Below are 16,830 nucleotides of genomic sequence, written 5' to 3' on the forward strand. Positions count from 1 at the left end.
GTACCCGGTTTCCCCCAGCTGGGGTTGTGTCCCTCAATTTTAGAGAACATTTTGGGTACATCTGATGGCGTGAGAGCGCTGTTTTTAAGCCTGAGCGCCTGACCCCGTACCCGGTCCTGTCAGAAACACCGGTCTGGGGTCCACCGAACCATGGTGTTGTGTTTAATCGCTCCACTCTCAGAGCAGCACAGTGATCGGTTCGAATCGTCGTGTTACTTCCTGTTTCAGGTTTGGTGATGACGTGGACAGCCTTGTTACGTCAGCAGAAGAGACGGAAAGTCTTCTCACTACACAGAATGACATTTTCCTAAAACGCGAGCGCTGTATTGACCTCAGCTGCCTGGTGTCAGTGAAGAACATCGTGAAGAACACCTCGAGTGCCTCAAGTCGACCTGCGCAGCTAAAACCCTTCTTAAACGAGGGCGAATTCTCACTGGCAGGTGTTCCTGTACGAAGACGTGAGACGCGCATCCAAAAAAAGCTGACGACTGATGGAGCGCGCGTTTGGAAATAGAGTCGCTTTTATTACAATTTCGAATTTTGTTTTTGCAGAACAAACAAACATCCTTTTTTTTTTTCTTTTCTTTTTTTTTCTTGGTTTTGCGTTTGTCAGGTTTTACTTGATCTCAACTTGATTAATTATCATCCTTAATTATTTAACCTGTGTATCCTCAATCGTCAAAACACACGAGGACAGCACACAGGAAATAAAGAATTAAAACCCTTTTTTTTTTAATTTTTTTTTTTTTAAAAAAGATGTGTTTGCTCCGAAGAAAATAAAATGCGTTTTTGTTAAACATTCCAAGCTAAACAAAAAAGATAACTCGGGATTTCTAATAACTCAAAAGTGTGCGCGTGCGTGCTTTAAAGCGTCGACTGAGCCGCCAGAAGATGAGCTGAAACTTCTCCCGTGTTTGTTTTTCCCCTCCCCCGGATCCAGATAAACATTCCTTGTGCTCAGACCTGCTGAAAGACGCTCGGAGGAGATGATGGATCTAAAAGCTTCCTTTAGAGACTCGGTCCTCCTGCTTTGAGGATCAAAGTGTAAAAGACGCGTCTCGAATGACAGCGGATTGAAATCCGTCCCACCAAAGAGCCGAACGTGGCGAAGCGAGGGGGGAAAGACGCTGAAAGATGAGAAACGTCACGCTCTTAATTCAGGAAAGATGACTTCTGCGTCAGCTGAAAGACGCCACTTTATCTCTGCTGGGGAATCACGGTGTGATAGACGACATACGCTAACGTTAGCATGGGTTCAGATCGTGTTTCTGCTCAACAGTCAGCTCGGTCAGATCGCTTCTTTAGACCACGACGCTGTTCGGTTCTCGGATCGGATCGGTTTTTACTTTAACAGGGCTCGGGAAGTAGTTCCGGCTGTAACACGAACGCCAGGCTTATATTAACGCGCTTGTTCTGATACGTTATCGTTTCTATAGTAACCGCTCATTCACAGGGACTTGGACAGTGGATCCTCGACGTAATCTGAGACTAATAATACATGGATAACAAATGTGTTGAACATTTACAGATTACAGAAGGACCACCACAGATCCACAAAGAACCTTCGTCTTGGTATACGGTTCTTGAGTTGAGCCGTATGGTTCTCTGGAGATTAAGGAAGTTATTTATGGTTTATTATAGGTTCTTCTGGGCAGTGTATTGGTTCTTCAAGTCACCATTATTAACAGGTTGGACTGAACCCTGTCAGGTTGTTTGTCGGACTGGAAAAGGTTCTCCTGGCATCTCTCGTAAGAACCCTATTTTGGTTCCTTAAAGGAGTAAGGTTTTTTTTTGTTTTGTTTTTGTTTAGAGAACTTATAATGACATGGTTCCTTGTGGTAGCGCTATGAAGAACGATTTGTGGGTTCTTTAAAGCACCGGTAAATAGATGGTTCTCTGAAGAACTTGAGAGTAAAGCCTTCTTTGTGCAACTTAAAAGAGTTCCCGTACGTCATCAGGCTGAAAATCCCCTTACTGGTTCTAACTGGAACCTTCCTTCTTTCAGAGTGTTTTCGTAATGTATAATGGACACATCATGGAACAAGCATGAGATTCGAACATTCATGCAAAAAAAAAAAAATTCTGATTCCTGACATCTTTTAATGATTCTGTCCCGAGGTAAAGTGTACAATAAAGGTGTTGTTTTTTTTTTCTTTTCTTCCCATTTTCCAACCAAAACCCACAGGGGATACAAACTTTTGCACATCAGCGTTGTACTAAATAATGTACGAGATCGTCACGCTGCCGTTATTAAACCATCAAGTGTGTTCTAATGCATTTATATCTCGGGTATAACTCCTCCATGACACCAGAGTGTAGTCTGAACCTGTGTTTAATGGTTTATGGGTCGAAGAACAATACAGAGAAATTTCAGGGGAAAAAACAAACAAACAAACACAAACACACACACACACACACACACCAGAACATCAACACCAGCACAATGAAAAGCATCAAATCCAGTCCGTTATTTTTTCCCATTTTGCACATGAAGTTAAATAATAATAGATACGCATTAGACGGCCGTTAGAGAGCACATATACAACGACGAGACATTTTACAGTCTGTTTTTATCAGAAATAATAAAACTTCCAGTGAAAATTCTCTCATTTGTAAGTCGCTTTGGAGAAAAGCGTCTGCTAAATGAATAAATGTAAATGTAAAATAAAGAAAAGGAAGGAAAAGGATGTACGCATGTATGGATGGATGGATGGACGTATGTATGGATGGATGGATGGATGGATGGATGTATATATGGATGGATGAAGGACAGATGGAAGACTCAGACGTGATGATTAGTGTTTAAATATAAAGTCCAGGCTATTGATATAGATGTATATTAAAGTTTTCGAAAGATCTTCCAAAAAGGGACAAATGATACTTATATTATAATAAAACCGCCTGACATCGCTTTCACTCTTTAAGAATACATTTTACTCGTGAACGCTGTTTATTTCACGTCTATATCTGTATACGGCAAAACTCACAGTGTTGAACGAACTCTTCGAGCAGTGGAGTGAAGCAGCGCCTCCGGTGTTTATACAAGGGGTTTGTTTGAGGGGCGGAGTTGAACCGTTAATGATTCATATTTCTGGTCTTCTTCGAGATCGACTCTCTTGGGATTTGACGCTTTTACACTGAAATTCACACGAGAGCTACAGAATTCCTTCTGAGACAACTTTTAAATAAATAAACACGACTTTTTGTTTGAATCGATTCGCCGTCAATTCTGCTGCAACGCCGTATTCGACCACCAGAGCGCCGTCTTCCTGGAATCCTCGTTCCCAAGTTTATAAATCTGATCTAATCAGACGTCAGTTATTATCATGTGATCTCCAAGACGCCCGAACCAATGGTGATGTTTTCTGTATTAGTTCCTTTAGTTTCGTGCTGTAATGATGGATTTTACATTCACTATACGGCGATTATTAAATGCTTGATTAAGCTTCGTAAATCTGTACGTAATCGTCGCATTAAAGCTTACTGTATTTCACTGTCGCGTCTTGACTCAAATTAGTACTTGGCCTGAGAGTCCGATGTTAGGTTTACAGAGGGCGGTAAAAAGGCTGAAATGACATATTCGAAGAACTTTATGCGTGTCTATATTTGACATATCTTGACATGTCCGATAAGAGCTCATTCGACACTGTGGAGTTTGCTGTGATGGAGTCGTGACTGATGAACACTATAATAAGGAGGAACGGGTGTGAAACAGTGTGACGGCGTGATCCGCATAAAAAAGGCTGATTTAAAAACAAACAAACAAAAAACTAAGATACAAAACTCAAGAAAACCAGAACAGGCTGGCTATTTACATCACTGAAAATGCACAAAACTCTACAGAAAGAGCTCAGTCGGGCCTCCTCGCTCGTCTCGAACCCCACCGTGGGACGGTTGATGAATGAGCTGCAGAAAGGACACTGAAAAAGAAAAAGAAAAAAAAAAAAACACCCCTCTTCTGCACTCTTTTCTGTCCCTGAACGTTCCCCAAGCCTCCAGAATGCCAACTTTCATCTTTCACACTTTATGGAGCCGAATGTAGCGTAAAGACGACGTAGGCAGAGTCTCTGTCCTCCTTTCTGTCTCGAATTAAAAAAGTACGTTCGGTAAGTAAGCTGGAGGTTCTCCTTTGGTCCACAGAGACCTCCAGTGAAGAGGTTCAAGGTATCAAAAGCGTCCTAAAAAAAAAAAAAAAAAATCCAGTGAGGTTTGGAGAAGGATGAAGAACGTCAGAAGGTTTAAAAAAAAAAAAAAAAAAAAAAAAAAACAGCGTGGAAAATGCTCACGTCCTTTTCTGGGGCGTAATCAGAAGCAGAGATCGTTTTAAAAAAAAAAAAAACAAATCTTTTTTTTTTTTTTTGCCCGTTTTGTTTCAACGTTAAATGATCCATCATCCCGTCCAATATTTCAACTGGACCGCTCCACCGAACATTCTGTGAGATGACCAGTACCGGAGCCAAGTCCCCATAAACCATGTTCATCTCTCGTTTTATTAGCTTGAACACCGTAGTGAAAACAAAGTCCATCCAATAAATATTTCCTCCGTCAAGCTCCTCGTTCAGTCGTTCTTGCACTCGCAGTTGCACTCCTCGTGATGCTCCAGCGCCACGTCCGTCAGCGACTTCTGCGAGCCTCGACCTGGACGGAATTTCAGCATCAGGACCTTCGACCGTGCAAAAAGACAGAAACGAGACACTGAGCGACGGCAAAGTAATAAAACACGAAAACGTGATCAAACAGCCTCGTGATTCACCTGGAAAGAATAAACAGAGCAAGATAATCTTCTTATACGTCTTTGTTCCTCAGCGATTTTCCGTCTATTAATAAATGATAAACATGTTGTGCTTTTTATCCATTTAACGTTACATTTAACGTCCATGAAATTAGTCGGTTCATGCTCTCACTTCCGTTATAGTAGCTATAAACGCTCGTTCCCTCAACAGCCTCTCTTTTTTCTCTCTCTTGAAGTTAATAAAAGAGTTAAAGAATGTTAAAGTGCCCGAGTTTGGAAAGTGAAGACGGGGACAAACAGCAGTTCGAGTCCCCTAACATTAAAATAATATCATGTAATATTTTGTCTGAGCCTTATTTTCCCCATCAGTGAAACATATCTGAGGTTTAAAGGGTTCAAAAATGACAACTTTCCACATCCGTAATAATTCTATGGAAACGTGGAACGGTTTTTCCCGGAAGATGTAATCGTTTTACAATAACCGCTTTCCAGAAACACGTGAACGTGTTGTTTGTTGTTGTTTTTTTGAGTCAGGTAAGAGCCTTCACAACTTGAGGCACTATTCTCAAAGGGCTTATTCATTTCCTCGCTCATGTTAGTATTTAAGATGTCATTATCCCAGCAGTGCTTTTGGGAAAACTGGGAACCCGAGAGCCGAGCAGAGTCTGTACTGTACCTCGTGGTATTTTTTGGTCACTTTAGTGGGAGTGCACTGACACTCGTAGCAGTTGTTCGAGCAGCAGGCGCAGTTTCCTCCACATCGCTTCACCAGCAGGCAGCTGGGCCAGAAGATCACGTCCGTCCTCTTCAGCTCCTCACGCAGGGACACCGAATAATTACGAGGAGTGCAGCTGTAGAGCCGGACCTCCTCCCGGAGCAGGTTCAGATCCACCACACCTTAACACGTGCACACACACACTTTTAGACAGCTGTTTACTTCAGCTTTTATTATTGTCCTGAGACACACCAAGATCCAAAAAGTCTGAGTTCAGAATCAAGAACTGTAAATCAAATGCTTCCTCAGCTGATCCTTATTATTCAGGAATTTGTGACTCAAAACTGGGACAAATCCAGTGTTTTGCTGTTTAAGCAATTCTCAGATGTAAGTAAAACGTGTCTTAATATTGTATCAATGCCACCATTACAATTCGCTTCATTCATTTAAGAAAAAAAAAAAAAAATTTCTTAGCACATGCTTAATCCTACAAATAAGTACAAAATGTTATTTGTTTGTTTGTTTGTTTGTTTGTTTAAAATGGATGGGTTCTTTCAAATTTAATAATGTTATTTATGAAACAATGCATCAGCACTGGAAAACTGTTCAAAAGATTTTTTCTGTAGTGAAAACCTGTTATGAAGAGTCCCCCCCGTCCCCCCCCCCCGTCCCCCCCGGAATTCATGCTGCCTTCAAGTTCTCCTTTGATTGCAATATTTTTCTCACTTTCCGCATTTCTCTCAATTGTCGTTTTTTTATAACAATAAAGACAACAACAAGTCAGGAGCTCATGTGTGAAAATTCTTCTAATTAGTCTTTACTAATTAAAGAAACATTCATGATCGACTTCTAAATCGAAAACCGATATTAACAGTAATTCCACGAGATAAATCACATATCGGGATTATTCGTACCTCTGGTTTTTTTCTGGTGGAAGAAGGACTTGCCCAGGACGTGCCATGTGGGCTTGTAAAGCTCCTCCAGGTCGAGCTGCCAGCGATCAGGCTCCAGGTATTTCAGGACCTCCTCCACCGTGCCGAATTCAGACATGGCGTCGCTCAGAGCCTCCACGCTGTGCACAGCCACGGGCATGACGGCGGGCACGGCCGGCTTCTACGCGAATCAGATAGTAAACATCCCAGGTCAGGTTTCTTCACCGAGCACGATTTACAACAGGAGTAAACAACAAGAAAGCTATAGAATTAGATTAGAACTAGATATTTCAGTGGGTCACCCATAGAAATCCAACAGGAAATACAGAATAATTCTAGGGATTTATAGCATATTTCAAGGCCATAAAAGCCCAACACAACTCTACAATATTCTACAATACACCCCGTAAACATGAAACAGAATCCCTGTAGAACTAGACCATATTTAACTTTTTCTTTTCTTTTTTTTTAATCCAACAGGAACCCGAGAACTCTACATACCTATATTTTAATAGATAACTCAACATGAATTCTACAGAACTCTATAAATCCATATTTCAGTGGGTATCCCATTAAAATCCAGTTGGTACACTATAGAATTAGATCATATTCCAATGGGTAACCAATACAAATCTAAAAGGAACCCTACAGAACTCTAAAGAACCATATTTCCATGGATAAGTCATTCAAATACAATTTGAAAAACAAGAACTGTATAGAATTAGACCATATTTTGATGTATAATCATAAACATCTAACAAGAACCCTAAAGAACTGGACCAAATTTCAATGTGTAACCCATAAACATTCAACAGGAACCCTACAGAACTCTGAAGAACCATGTTTCAATGGACATCTCATTAAAATCCAATTGGAACCCAGCAGAATTGGACCATATTTCAGTGAGTAACCCGGTAATACCCTGTATACTCTAATTAAAATCCCACAACCAATGGATATTCAATATAATGAATTCACCAGAGGATTAAAAGAAATTCCATCGGAACGTTCCATGATGGCAATTTTACTGCTCGCGAATAATTCCGATAGCGAAAAGAAAGCGTATTAATGATCAATCCCTTCTCATCGGAAAGGTCGCCGCCCTTTCTTCACTGTGAGCACAGGGAGGCTGTGAAAGACTTGTTGGCATGGTTACAGCTGTGTAATAGACGTCGTGGCCGCTGATAAAGGACGCCGGTGATATAAAGGAGAGCTGTGAATGGGGTCAGTGTGACTGAATGAGGGCACTACGAATCAAAAGACACCAGACTATTCCACCGCCATGGCTTGTTATTTTCAGGACAAGGACGTTTGAAGGTTGAAAAGCAAATAGCAGGGCGGATAACGGATCGTTATTCAAGATGGGAAATCATGGCGCATCATTTTAACATCGTTGCATCATACTTTCAAAGTCATCCCTGAATAAAGAATGAACAAAACCCACACCACCGTACATTTCACTGTACTGTAGATCACGAGTGCATGCTAATGACTACAATTAGAATATTTTATTATGCATAATGCTGAAATCATGAATATTGATGGGAATTTTTCAGCGGATTTAAATGAATAAAAAGTCTCTCCTTACGCCGCACATCATAAGTCTGCTCTTCACATATAAACACGTGCGAATGAAAACGTCACGTCTTTGTGACTTTATTTAAGTGAAACTTAAAAAAAAAAAATCAACTTTAAACAAAGGATTTGTTCTCAGTCCTGTCTCTGCTTCTAAATATCCATCACTTCCCACTTCTCTCTCTCTCTCTCTCTCTCTCTCTCTCTTTTTCCCTGTCTCTTTTTCCTCTCTTGCAAGATCATGCAGTCGTGAATAATGTGGAATGGAAACCATTAACAGCTCATGAATGTGTGACGCTCTTCCATTCTGTCACATAACGAACACGTGAAGTCTCGTTCAAGATGTCTCCTGCTGAGACAGATATCATATTAGAAGGTTTTCTGATGAAATCCCAGCCTTAACCAAGTTTCCTCGGCACGAATCTGTCAGAAGAATCCGTTCTGGTCTTCGTAGTAAGGTATTAAATCGTGACACGGCATTAACACCCACCGTGTTACGTGCAGCTTTAAAACTATGAGCGATGAATGTTCCGGTAGGTAGATGTTCTTTCAGACACCTTCTGTTAATTTAATCATCTTGCTAATTAGGAACGTCAAAAAGCATAATATGCCCCGTTAGGCCGTAAATTCTACAGTAAGCGGTAGACTGAAATTTCCATATAGACACACTGTAATCCGACACGTTCACTGCAGGCGTTTTCTAATTCTAACAAGCCATATGCTCTGACAGCCTAATGCATAGCAACCCAGAAAATATTTACCCCCCCCCTCCCCCCCAAAAGGAGTTAACGTGATCTTATTCCTCTGCCTTCTACAAAATCCCTTTGACGTCATGCGCAAGGTCAAAGCTGATGAATTGATCTCATGAGGTATAAACCCCAGAATGAAATAATGGATCCCACTGTGTTGTGTAGCTCTGACAACAAGGGGTTTCAAATTGGTTGCATCTGTGTGCGTGGGGGGGTGGGGGTTGGGGGGGGGGGGGGGGGTGGATTAACAGACCTGACACAGCCTCGGTTACTCAGAGTGAGTCAAGCGTTCGAGCAAAGAACTCCACCAGAAACGTGTGATTGGATGTAAATAAACAAACAGACGTCGGGGAGTCTGGGCGAGACACGTTTTGGCGTGAAGGCGAGCTCAGTCGTTGTGAAAAAGCAGTACAACATAAAAAAAAAAAAACTCATCTTAAAGCTCCCATTAATGGTCAATTTAATTTTTATTCTATTTCATTTTACTCAGAAAGCTTTAGAGAAATCTGGATGTAGATCCCTAATGAACAAGCCAGAAGTCTGGACTGATCCATCTAGAACCCTGAAGGTTCTTTTCCCTCTGGGAACATGGAGCATGGAATATTTGGTACAGGTGTGCTTTCTTCTTCAAAAATATTGCTTTGTTTTGTTTTGGAAAAATTTATATATCCTGGACGGATCCATCTAGAACTCTAAATATTCCCTGCTTTGTCCATCTAGAGGTTATGGAGAGCCCAACAGAGAGATCTGATTAGTGGATTGTATTGGAAAAGTCCATGTGTGTTGGCAATGTTGGCGTAATGATGATCGGTGGACTTGTCCGTGTAGAACGATGAAGTTAGGATTTAGTTTGTCCCTCAGGGGTAGTTCTTAAATGTTCTATGGAGAGCCCTACAAACGTGTTTCAGCAACCAAGAACATGGAATACCTGGTAATGGTGTTACATGGTTCTTTTGCTTAGAGAGAGCATATTAAATAAATCTGGATTGTTTTGTGTCCCCGAGGACTTGCTTAGGAAATACTTAAGGTACCTTTGGTCTAATTTGAAGGAAGTCGCGCATCCCATTACTCTACTCAGGGAATGAGACAAGGAATGTAGGAACAAACATTTTCCTCTGAGGAAAATGTTTGTGAATGTAAATTAACTCCATGTTGATGAACATTTTATTGCATGTTATAATGCAGTCCCCACAGATACTTCACAAACTCCCAGATGAACTTGTGGTGATTTTCACTCCCGGATTTTGTCAACTAGTTCACACGTGCTAGCGAACATTCTTCTATCGCTCAACAGCTACCAATCTGGTAGGATGATTAGCTAGCATCAGAGAGACACAGTGCAGCTTTATCTTTACCGATCCACCTCATTCCATGCACATAGTGAACTCAAGGCCAGAAAGTTCACTGTAAGTGTCCAGTCCTTTTCAGTGATATCTGAGATCTGTCCTTTCAATCTCATCTGAAACGATCATCTCATGTCTCTGTATGGACCTCCTAGAGACGTTAAAAAGCTAAATGAAATGAATCAGCGCAGATCAGTTCCTAGTTGTTTGCCTGAAGAACTAAAGAAGGTTGAAACCTTTCAGCCATTATTAAACGGTCACTGGAGACAACAAACCCAGTGTGTGGGTCTTTACTCTTCTAAATTTTTTGACATCTCAAGCTTGACCTCCTCACTGCTAACAGCAGCTTTTCCATCCCCCTCCCTCGAGATCTGAATGTTCCCTGTTTCCAGAGCTGGGTGCAATTTTAATGGGCTCTTCACTCAAACCTTTACTGTTTTCCAGAGGCTTTTCCTGGGGTTTTTATGGCTGAGGCTGGTTTTTCCTCTGCTCCTGGTTGAAGTGCTGAAAGTGAATGATTGCTTATTTAGGTGGAGTGTGTTTAGCCAATGAGGCTGACCACATAGAAACAGAGCTCTGCTGTTTTAACAGAAAACCAAGCCTCAGTGAAGAGGAACTGGGTATTCCAGATGATCTCCAACAATCAAGAGTAATTTTGTTGAAAAGGAACCCTTAGTGGTTCGTTTCTTGTACCTCCAATTAGATAGACATAATTGTAGAGAAACATCATTAAGGTGCGAATTTAGACATAAAGGAGCACTGTTGTTTGTAACTCGGAGATGTACTTTCTTTGAAATTCTTAAACTGTAGAAAAGATTAGCCAAAATTCTGGATGTTCTGAAGTGTATGGTCTGAAGTAGACCACTCCAATCTTCTCCAATAAACACCAACAGATACAACCATTTCACTGAGATCCTGCGAATACTAATAATCCTCTGGTCATCTGGAAGTCTCGGAAAATGTCCTTCCTTTATCCAGGTACATTTGGATTATAATTTAATGTCCTGTCAAAAGTTCCACATTTTTGTTCCACATTTACTACCCCATCTAAAACAAAACAACCAAACATGTGGATTTTTTTTCCATGGAAAAGATAATGTACGCTGGGAGATGTTGGCTTGATGAACCTGGGACTTGGCTATCTACAGCCCTAAAGGTTCTTTCACATGTCCTCCCGGGGGAGCCCTCAAGGTTCTTTCACGTGTCCTCCTGGGGGAGCCCTCAAGGTCCTTTCAATAGCACTACAGCAGTGTCTGAGCTACCGAGAACATAGAATACATGGTGTGTATCATGGTGTACTTTTCCTTTGTGTTTATGCATGTTGGTCAGTGTACCCTGATGTACCCTGGACATATCCATCTAGAACCCTAAAGGGAAGCCCTTAAAGGATCTATGAAGATCCATACAACAGAGGTTTTCCCATTCAAAAAAGAAGACCATCCAAAGAACCCTTGATTTAATGTTTAAGGTATAGGTGTTCAGTAAACCAGGTTTAGTTGTGGTATTAAAAGTTATTTTAAGTTGATGCAAAGCTTTGAGGAGTCAAAGGAACTTTCCAAAGAATGTCCTACAGGGGTAATGTAGACAGATATGCTATGGAATAAAAAACTGTACATATGTGCTGGTCATTCTGTGCTAGTGTTTGTACACGCAGAAACACTGACAAATGAGCTGCTTGGTTTTTACTTTGGCAAGAATCATACCTTCTCAAAAGCAGTACTACAAGACCTGTAATTATGCCAATTTAGCAACAGTATTGGTAAAAAAAAAAAAAAAAGTTTTGGTGCTTAAAATCAGTAGGGCTAGTGGTTGTTCTAAGACAACATGGCTTCACAATCACAAATCCTCTTTGGCGTCACTGTGATTGAGGCTATTTTTGACAAAGTACCTCAGTGCAAGGGAAAGGCATCAATAAACACACTGCAGTTTAGCCAAACACTTCTCAGAAAGGAAACCAGCTAGACCGAAAGTTGCCTCGTCACACTTTGTCAAAAGCATGACAACAATATTACAAGACTTGGTACTTGAGGTCAGTAGGCAAAGACAACTTGGCTTCACCAACTACAATTCATTACAATTTGCACACGCTAACTTATAGGAATAGTTTCAGTGGTGGCGTTCGATGAATCGGAAAAAAACGATTCATCCCTTTGGCATCAGGCAATTTATGATGAAGTAAACACATGCCTTACCACGGACCCTAACAAACACACTGCAAACTCGCAGCCAAACACTTCTCAGAAAGGAAGTCAGATAGAATGAACGTTGCCGCCTCACAGTTCATCATAGGTTACCCTGACAGGAAGCATGTCTGGACCAGATGACCATGGGAGTCATGAAAGAATTCTTCAAGTCTATTTAAGGTCTAGTCAAACAACTGTTAAATCGGTCAGCAGTCTCACAACGGATGAGTCACTAGATCCATAAATTGACATTGTCACGATTTGGAGGCGGACACGGATGCAAGTGCAGATTTTCAGTTTTAACAAAGACCCAAAACTGCCTGTTCAGAACTATGAACAGGCAGCGAAACACTAAGGCAAGAACCAAACATTAACAAAGACCATGAACACGAAGACAGAACCGACAGCGACAAAAGACAAACGCAAGACTAGGAGTGCAGTGCAAACTTTGGCTATATAGACATAGGTGCTCGTTAAGTGAATGTGATTCAGGTGCAGCTGGTCATGTGACCGTGATGCGGTGAGGTGCATCCTTCTCTGATATTACTTGACAGACATGACATAATGTAATAGAAAAATGCAAGAAAGTTAGAGAATACTGGATACAATACAAACATAACTTTAATATTCATGATGATCATTTATCACCTGTGTTTTAGTTCAGTCCATTATGATGGTATTTACCCTTTAGTTACCTACCTGGTTGTAACACCCACCTGTGAAAATGGCTTGGTAACAACAGTCCAAATTTGATTTAACAACCATAACTTTTGATGAATTGGGTTGAGTACGGATAAGTACGCTTGACTTGAGTTGGCGATACTCTTGGATTGTCCACTTTAGAGACTTCAGGGACAACCCGCCAGATAAACATTTACGGACCATCAGTTGACACGTTCTTAGCAAATCACTAACAACATGGCAATGATATATGGTGGTTGATGTTTAGTAGATTGTCCATAGATTATCATCTCATGTGGACTTTATTGAACTATAGATAAAGATTAGTTGACACTGTTGAGGTGCAATTGATTGGTTGGTTCATGGCTATACTTATGAATTTATTTGCATGAGGACCGATAAGCTATATCCCTCTTCCTAGAATTTCAATAAACTAGGGTTGACATTGGTAGAAAAACACTGTACTGATTAATCCTTCAGCATTACTGTGAGTTGTTCAATTTGTAAGGCGGTAAACATGTGCTATAAGAGGGTGCATTCTCAGCTTAAGACTTCTCTGAAAGGAAACCAGCTAATGTTGCCTCATCACAATTTGTCTAATGCACGACAACAGCACAAGCAAAATCGGTTCCAACAACTTTCTCAAAGTGATGACATGCTAAGAGCTGCAGGAATTTGAGCTTGGGTGAAGTCGGTACATTGTTCTGTGAACGCACAATGGCAGGACATGGAGTGTAAGGCAGTAGTAATGCGAGTGCCAGGAACCAGACCGACATTGTATCATGCACCACATGCTCATCCCTGACAAGAAACACTTTAAACACTATACAGACAAATCCCCCTAGATGGAATTCTGACCGCAATCCAGCTGGATGCTAAATGGATTTTGAGAGAAGGCGCCAAAGGAAATGCAGGAGCGCTGCGAGTCAGGTCTGGAGGGGCAGCAGAATGGTAGGTTCCCGCTCTCTGTCCTCCTCCACGATCTATAAATAGAGCTTCTGCGATGGGAGAACTGTGGGCCAAAACACACCTCCTATCCCTCTTGCAAAGCGCAAGAAAACTTGAAGAAAAAACACAACACTTTTAGATCTGAGAGCACTGGTTTCATAAAACTCATCTATAGAACTTCTGACAGAAATGTTGTTCGTGGTAAAGCTGTTTAAATATTATTTGTTCCTTCATCAATAAAGATAGAAATTCATAACGTGGGACACGTCATTTTAGAAGCATAGGTGAAGCTGTGAAACCTTCATTGTTCATTCTATCCATCCATCCAATTTCTGTACCGCTTATCCGACACAGGGTCGCGTGGAGCCTGGAGCCTATCCCAGGAGACTCGGGGCACGAGGCGGGGGACACCCTGGACGAGGTGTCAACCCATTGCAGGGCATAATCACACACACACACACACAGACACACACCCATTCACACACTATGGACAATTTAGAGACACCAATCAGCCTACAACGCATGTCTTTGGACTGTGGGAGGAAACCGGAGTACCCGGAGGAAACCCCCAAAGCACGAGCAAAACATGCAAACTCTATGCACACAGGGCAGAGGTGGGAATTAAACCCCCAACCCTGGAGGTGCTACGATTAAACCACTGTACCCCCCCTTCATTGTTCAATCATATAATAAAATCAAACATCTAATAAGTCCTATCCTGATGCGATTAATTTTCCAGACATTTCGCTGTTAAGTAATGTTGCCAGTAGTAATCACGGTGTAGGCGTGGTTGTCCTTTATTATGAATGCTAGATTTAGGGGGTGTGTCTTCACAAGGTGTATTGATCATTAATAGGACACATGACCATAACATGTATGTAGAGGCTGCACCTGTGCTAGGAGCACAGTAATTTATCCGAAACCCCTGCTTCTCTGACGGATCCATTTAAATGTCCATGTTCTGCATTTGAAGTGCTTCCTAGTACTGAAGAAAAATACAAAAAAAGTACCAACATGTCAAATCAGACAGGATATTTCTACTGGTCATTTTAAAGAAGGTAAAATGTGGCATAATGTTTCCGGATGGACGCACGTGCGGTCCATAAAAAAACATGCCTGACATGACGGACTCTGACAGGACTAAAATGCCAAAGGTACGCTATTGATAATTACATTGAACACCTTCCTGTGTAAAACTAGTCCTGTCCGAATAGAACTTTAGACTTAAATCCTGTCTGTTTTATCCTGTGATCACCACCCGAATCAGTCCTAAATCCCTGAAAGGAAGATAAAGGACGACTTTGTTCAGTATGAAGTGAGAGTAGCTCTTGTCAATGCATAAAAGTGTCAAGACACGCTCAAACACATCTATAAACAAGCGAGACAGAGAAAGAGAGGGGACTCGTAAAAGTTCTGACAGGCATCAGACATCAAAGGCGAGTGTGTCTATTAAATCATTTCAGGGGAATAATCCTCCCTAAATGTGCCATGCGAAACCCGGGAGGAAACTGAAGCGCAGCGGAGTCGGAAATGGAAAGCGACGCTCGCACAAGCAGGAGTTATGGCTGCAGCCTGGAAAATCTTCCCAGCTATTATTGCTGGTGAGGTCAGAAGGTCATTTTGGCTCGGATTATACACCTCACTGCACCGCAATTAGCCAGAGACTGCGACGACACATTCTTGGTGGATGAGCTTTTCTCTCCGAGGTAAAACGCGCCACTTAAATGGAAAGAGCTGATTAATGCAGCATGAATCCTGTGCAGGTTAATCATAAGTGGTGTATCAGAGCCTCCCTCCAACTCCAGACATGATTTTTACACTTTAACTTCCTCAGCTCCGCTTGTTAATATAAAGACAACGCCTTTCTTTCTTCGGTTCCTTGTGTTTTTACACATTCGTTTTTCTATGTCAGCAGCTCTGAATAAAGCACAGATTTATGCTAAGGTTTGAATAAATGATCGTTTCTATAGTAACAGCTCATTCACAGGTACTCGTACGGCAAATGCCACACATCGACGGATTAAAAAAACATGTATTAATCGTTGATATGGTGTTTTCTGTAAAGAGATATTTATCACACCACCCAGCCTTTGATTGTTTTACTAGAAGAGCACCACACAGTGCGATTTCTTCCTCACATACTATGATGGTACATCACGGTAATTATGGTTCGTAGATGTTTTATATGGGGTTTTATGGTATCTTATTATAATCGTGGTTGTTGCCCTCATGAGCAGGAAATTCTTATGGTTTTAGACTGGTACTGCGGTGGAGGAATACAGTTTTAACTGTTATGTTATGTAACTCTTGTAACTGTCAGAACTGTGGTTTCCAAACCTTGTTTTTTTTTTCCGCACCGAAAAAAAACAACAACAAAAAAACAACATGATTAATCTTTCCGAAGGCATGCATTTAGTGTCTGATCCTTTAAGTTTCCCAGGCAGTCCTGCCACACCAGGGATAACAGTGTCGATCAGTTCGCTCTGTTATTTTTCCTCTCAAATTCTTCAACTATTCCTGTTGTCGTTTAAACAAAAGGCCCACTTTGGGTAGTCAAAAGCTTTCAGAGCGTTTCTAAAATATTTGCTCAGGGGCAAAGTGTATATCAGGCGTTTCTGTTTGTTCCATCCGCTCGTGTAAATGTTTAAGTAAAAGCTAGACTTTTAAAAGGGCAGATCATTTACAGCTCACTGGTGGAAACCTGCATACACAGGACTTCTCCTTGCACCTCCTTATTTAGCGTTATCTAACACTACCACTATTAACGATTTACGAGAACTAATCCGATCCCACTCCTTCTCAGACTTTAAACAGATGGAAGATACATGTGTGAGATGTTCTGAATTGTTTTTTAAGGACAGTGTTTGGTGGCATGTCTTTGGGCCTATATATTTTATTAATTTGTTCATTTTCCTCGTGAGGCCATGGTGGAAGCAGGCTGACGACGCCCAGCCACAGATTGAAGCTCTTCC

The 16,830-nt window shown here is 41.3% G+C and overlaps 1 protein-coding gene across 2 annotated transcripts in view; it reads right to left on the reverse strand.

Annotated features, from left to right (window-relative positions):
• Positions 1-564: 564 nt before the first annotated feature.
• pdgfc (platelet derived growth factor c) overlaps positions 565-16,830 on the reverse strand; it is a 66,066-nt gene continuing 49,800 nt past the window's right edge. Inside the window, exons 4-6 of one of the 2 annotated variants that reach the window (XM_017475015.3) lie at positions 6,362-6,560; positions 5,409-5,629; positions 4,418-4,663 (exon numbers count right to left, since the gene is read on the reverse strand). In XM_017475015.3, coding sequence (XP_017330504.1) covers positions 4,559-4,663; positions 5,409-5,629; positions 6,362-6,560 — 525 coding nt within the window. In that variant the 3' untranslated portion in view covers positions 4,418-4,558. Of the gene's footprint in view, positions 4,664-5,408; positions 5,630-6,361; positions 6,561-16,830 lie in introns of both variants that reach the window. The other variant, XM_017475014.3, reaches the window with a different exon arrangement.

Source organism: Ictalurus punctatus, chromosome 8 (assembly GCF_001660625.3).
Source record: "Ictalurus punctatus breed USDA103 chromosome 8, Coco_2.0, whole genome shotgun sequence".
In the NCBI taxonomy this organism is placed as follows: Eukaryota; Metazoa; Chordata; class Actinopteri; order Siluriformes; family Ictaluridae; genus Ictalurus; species Ictalurus punctatus.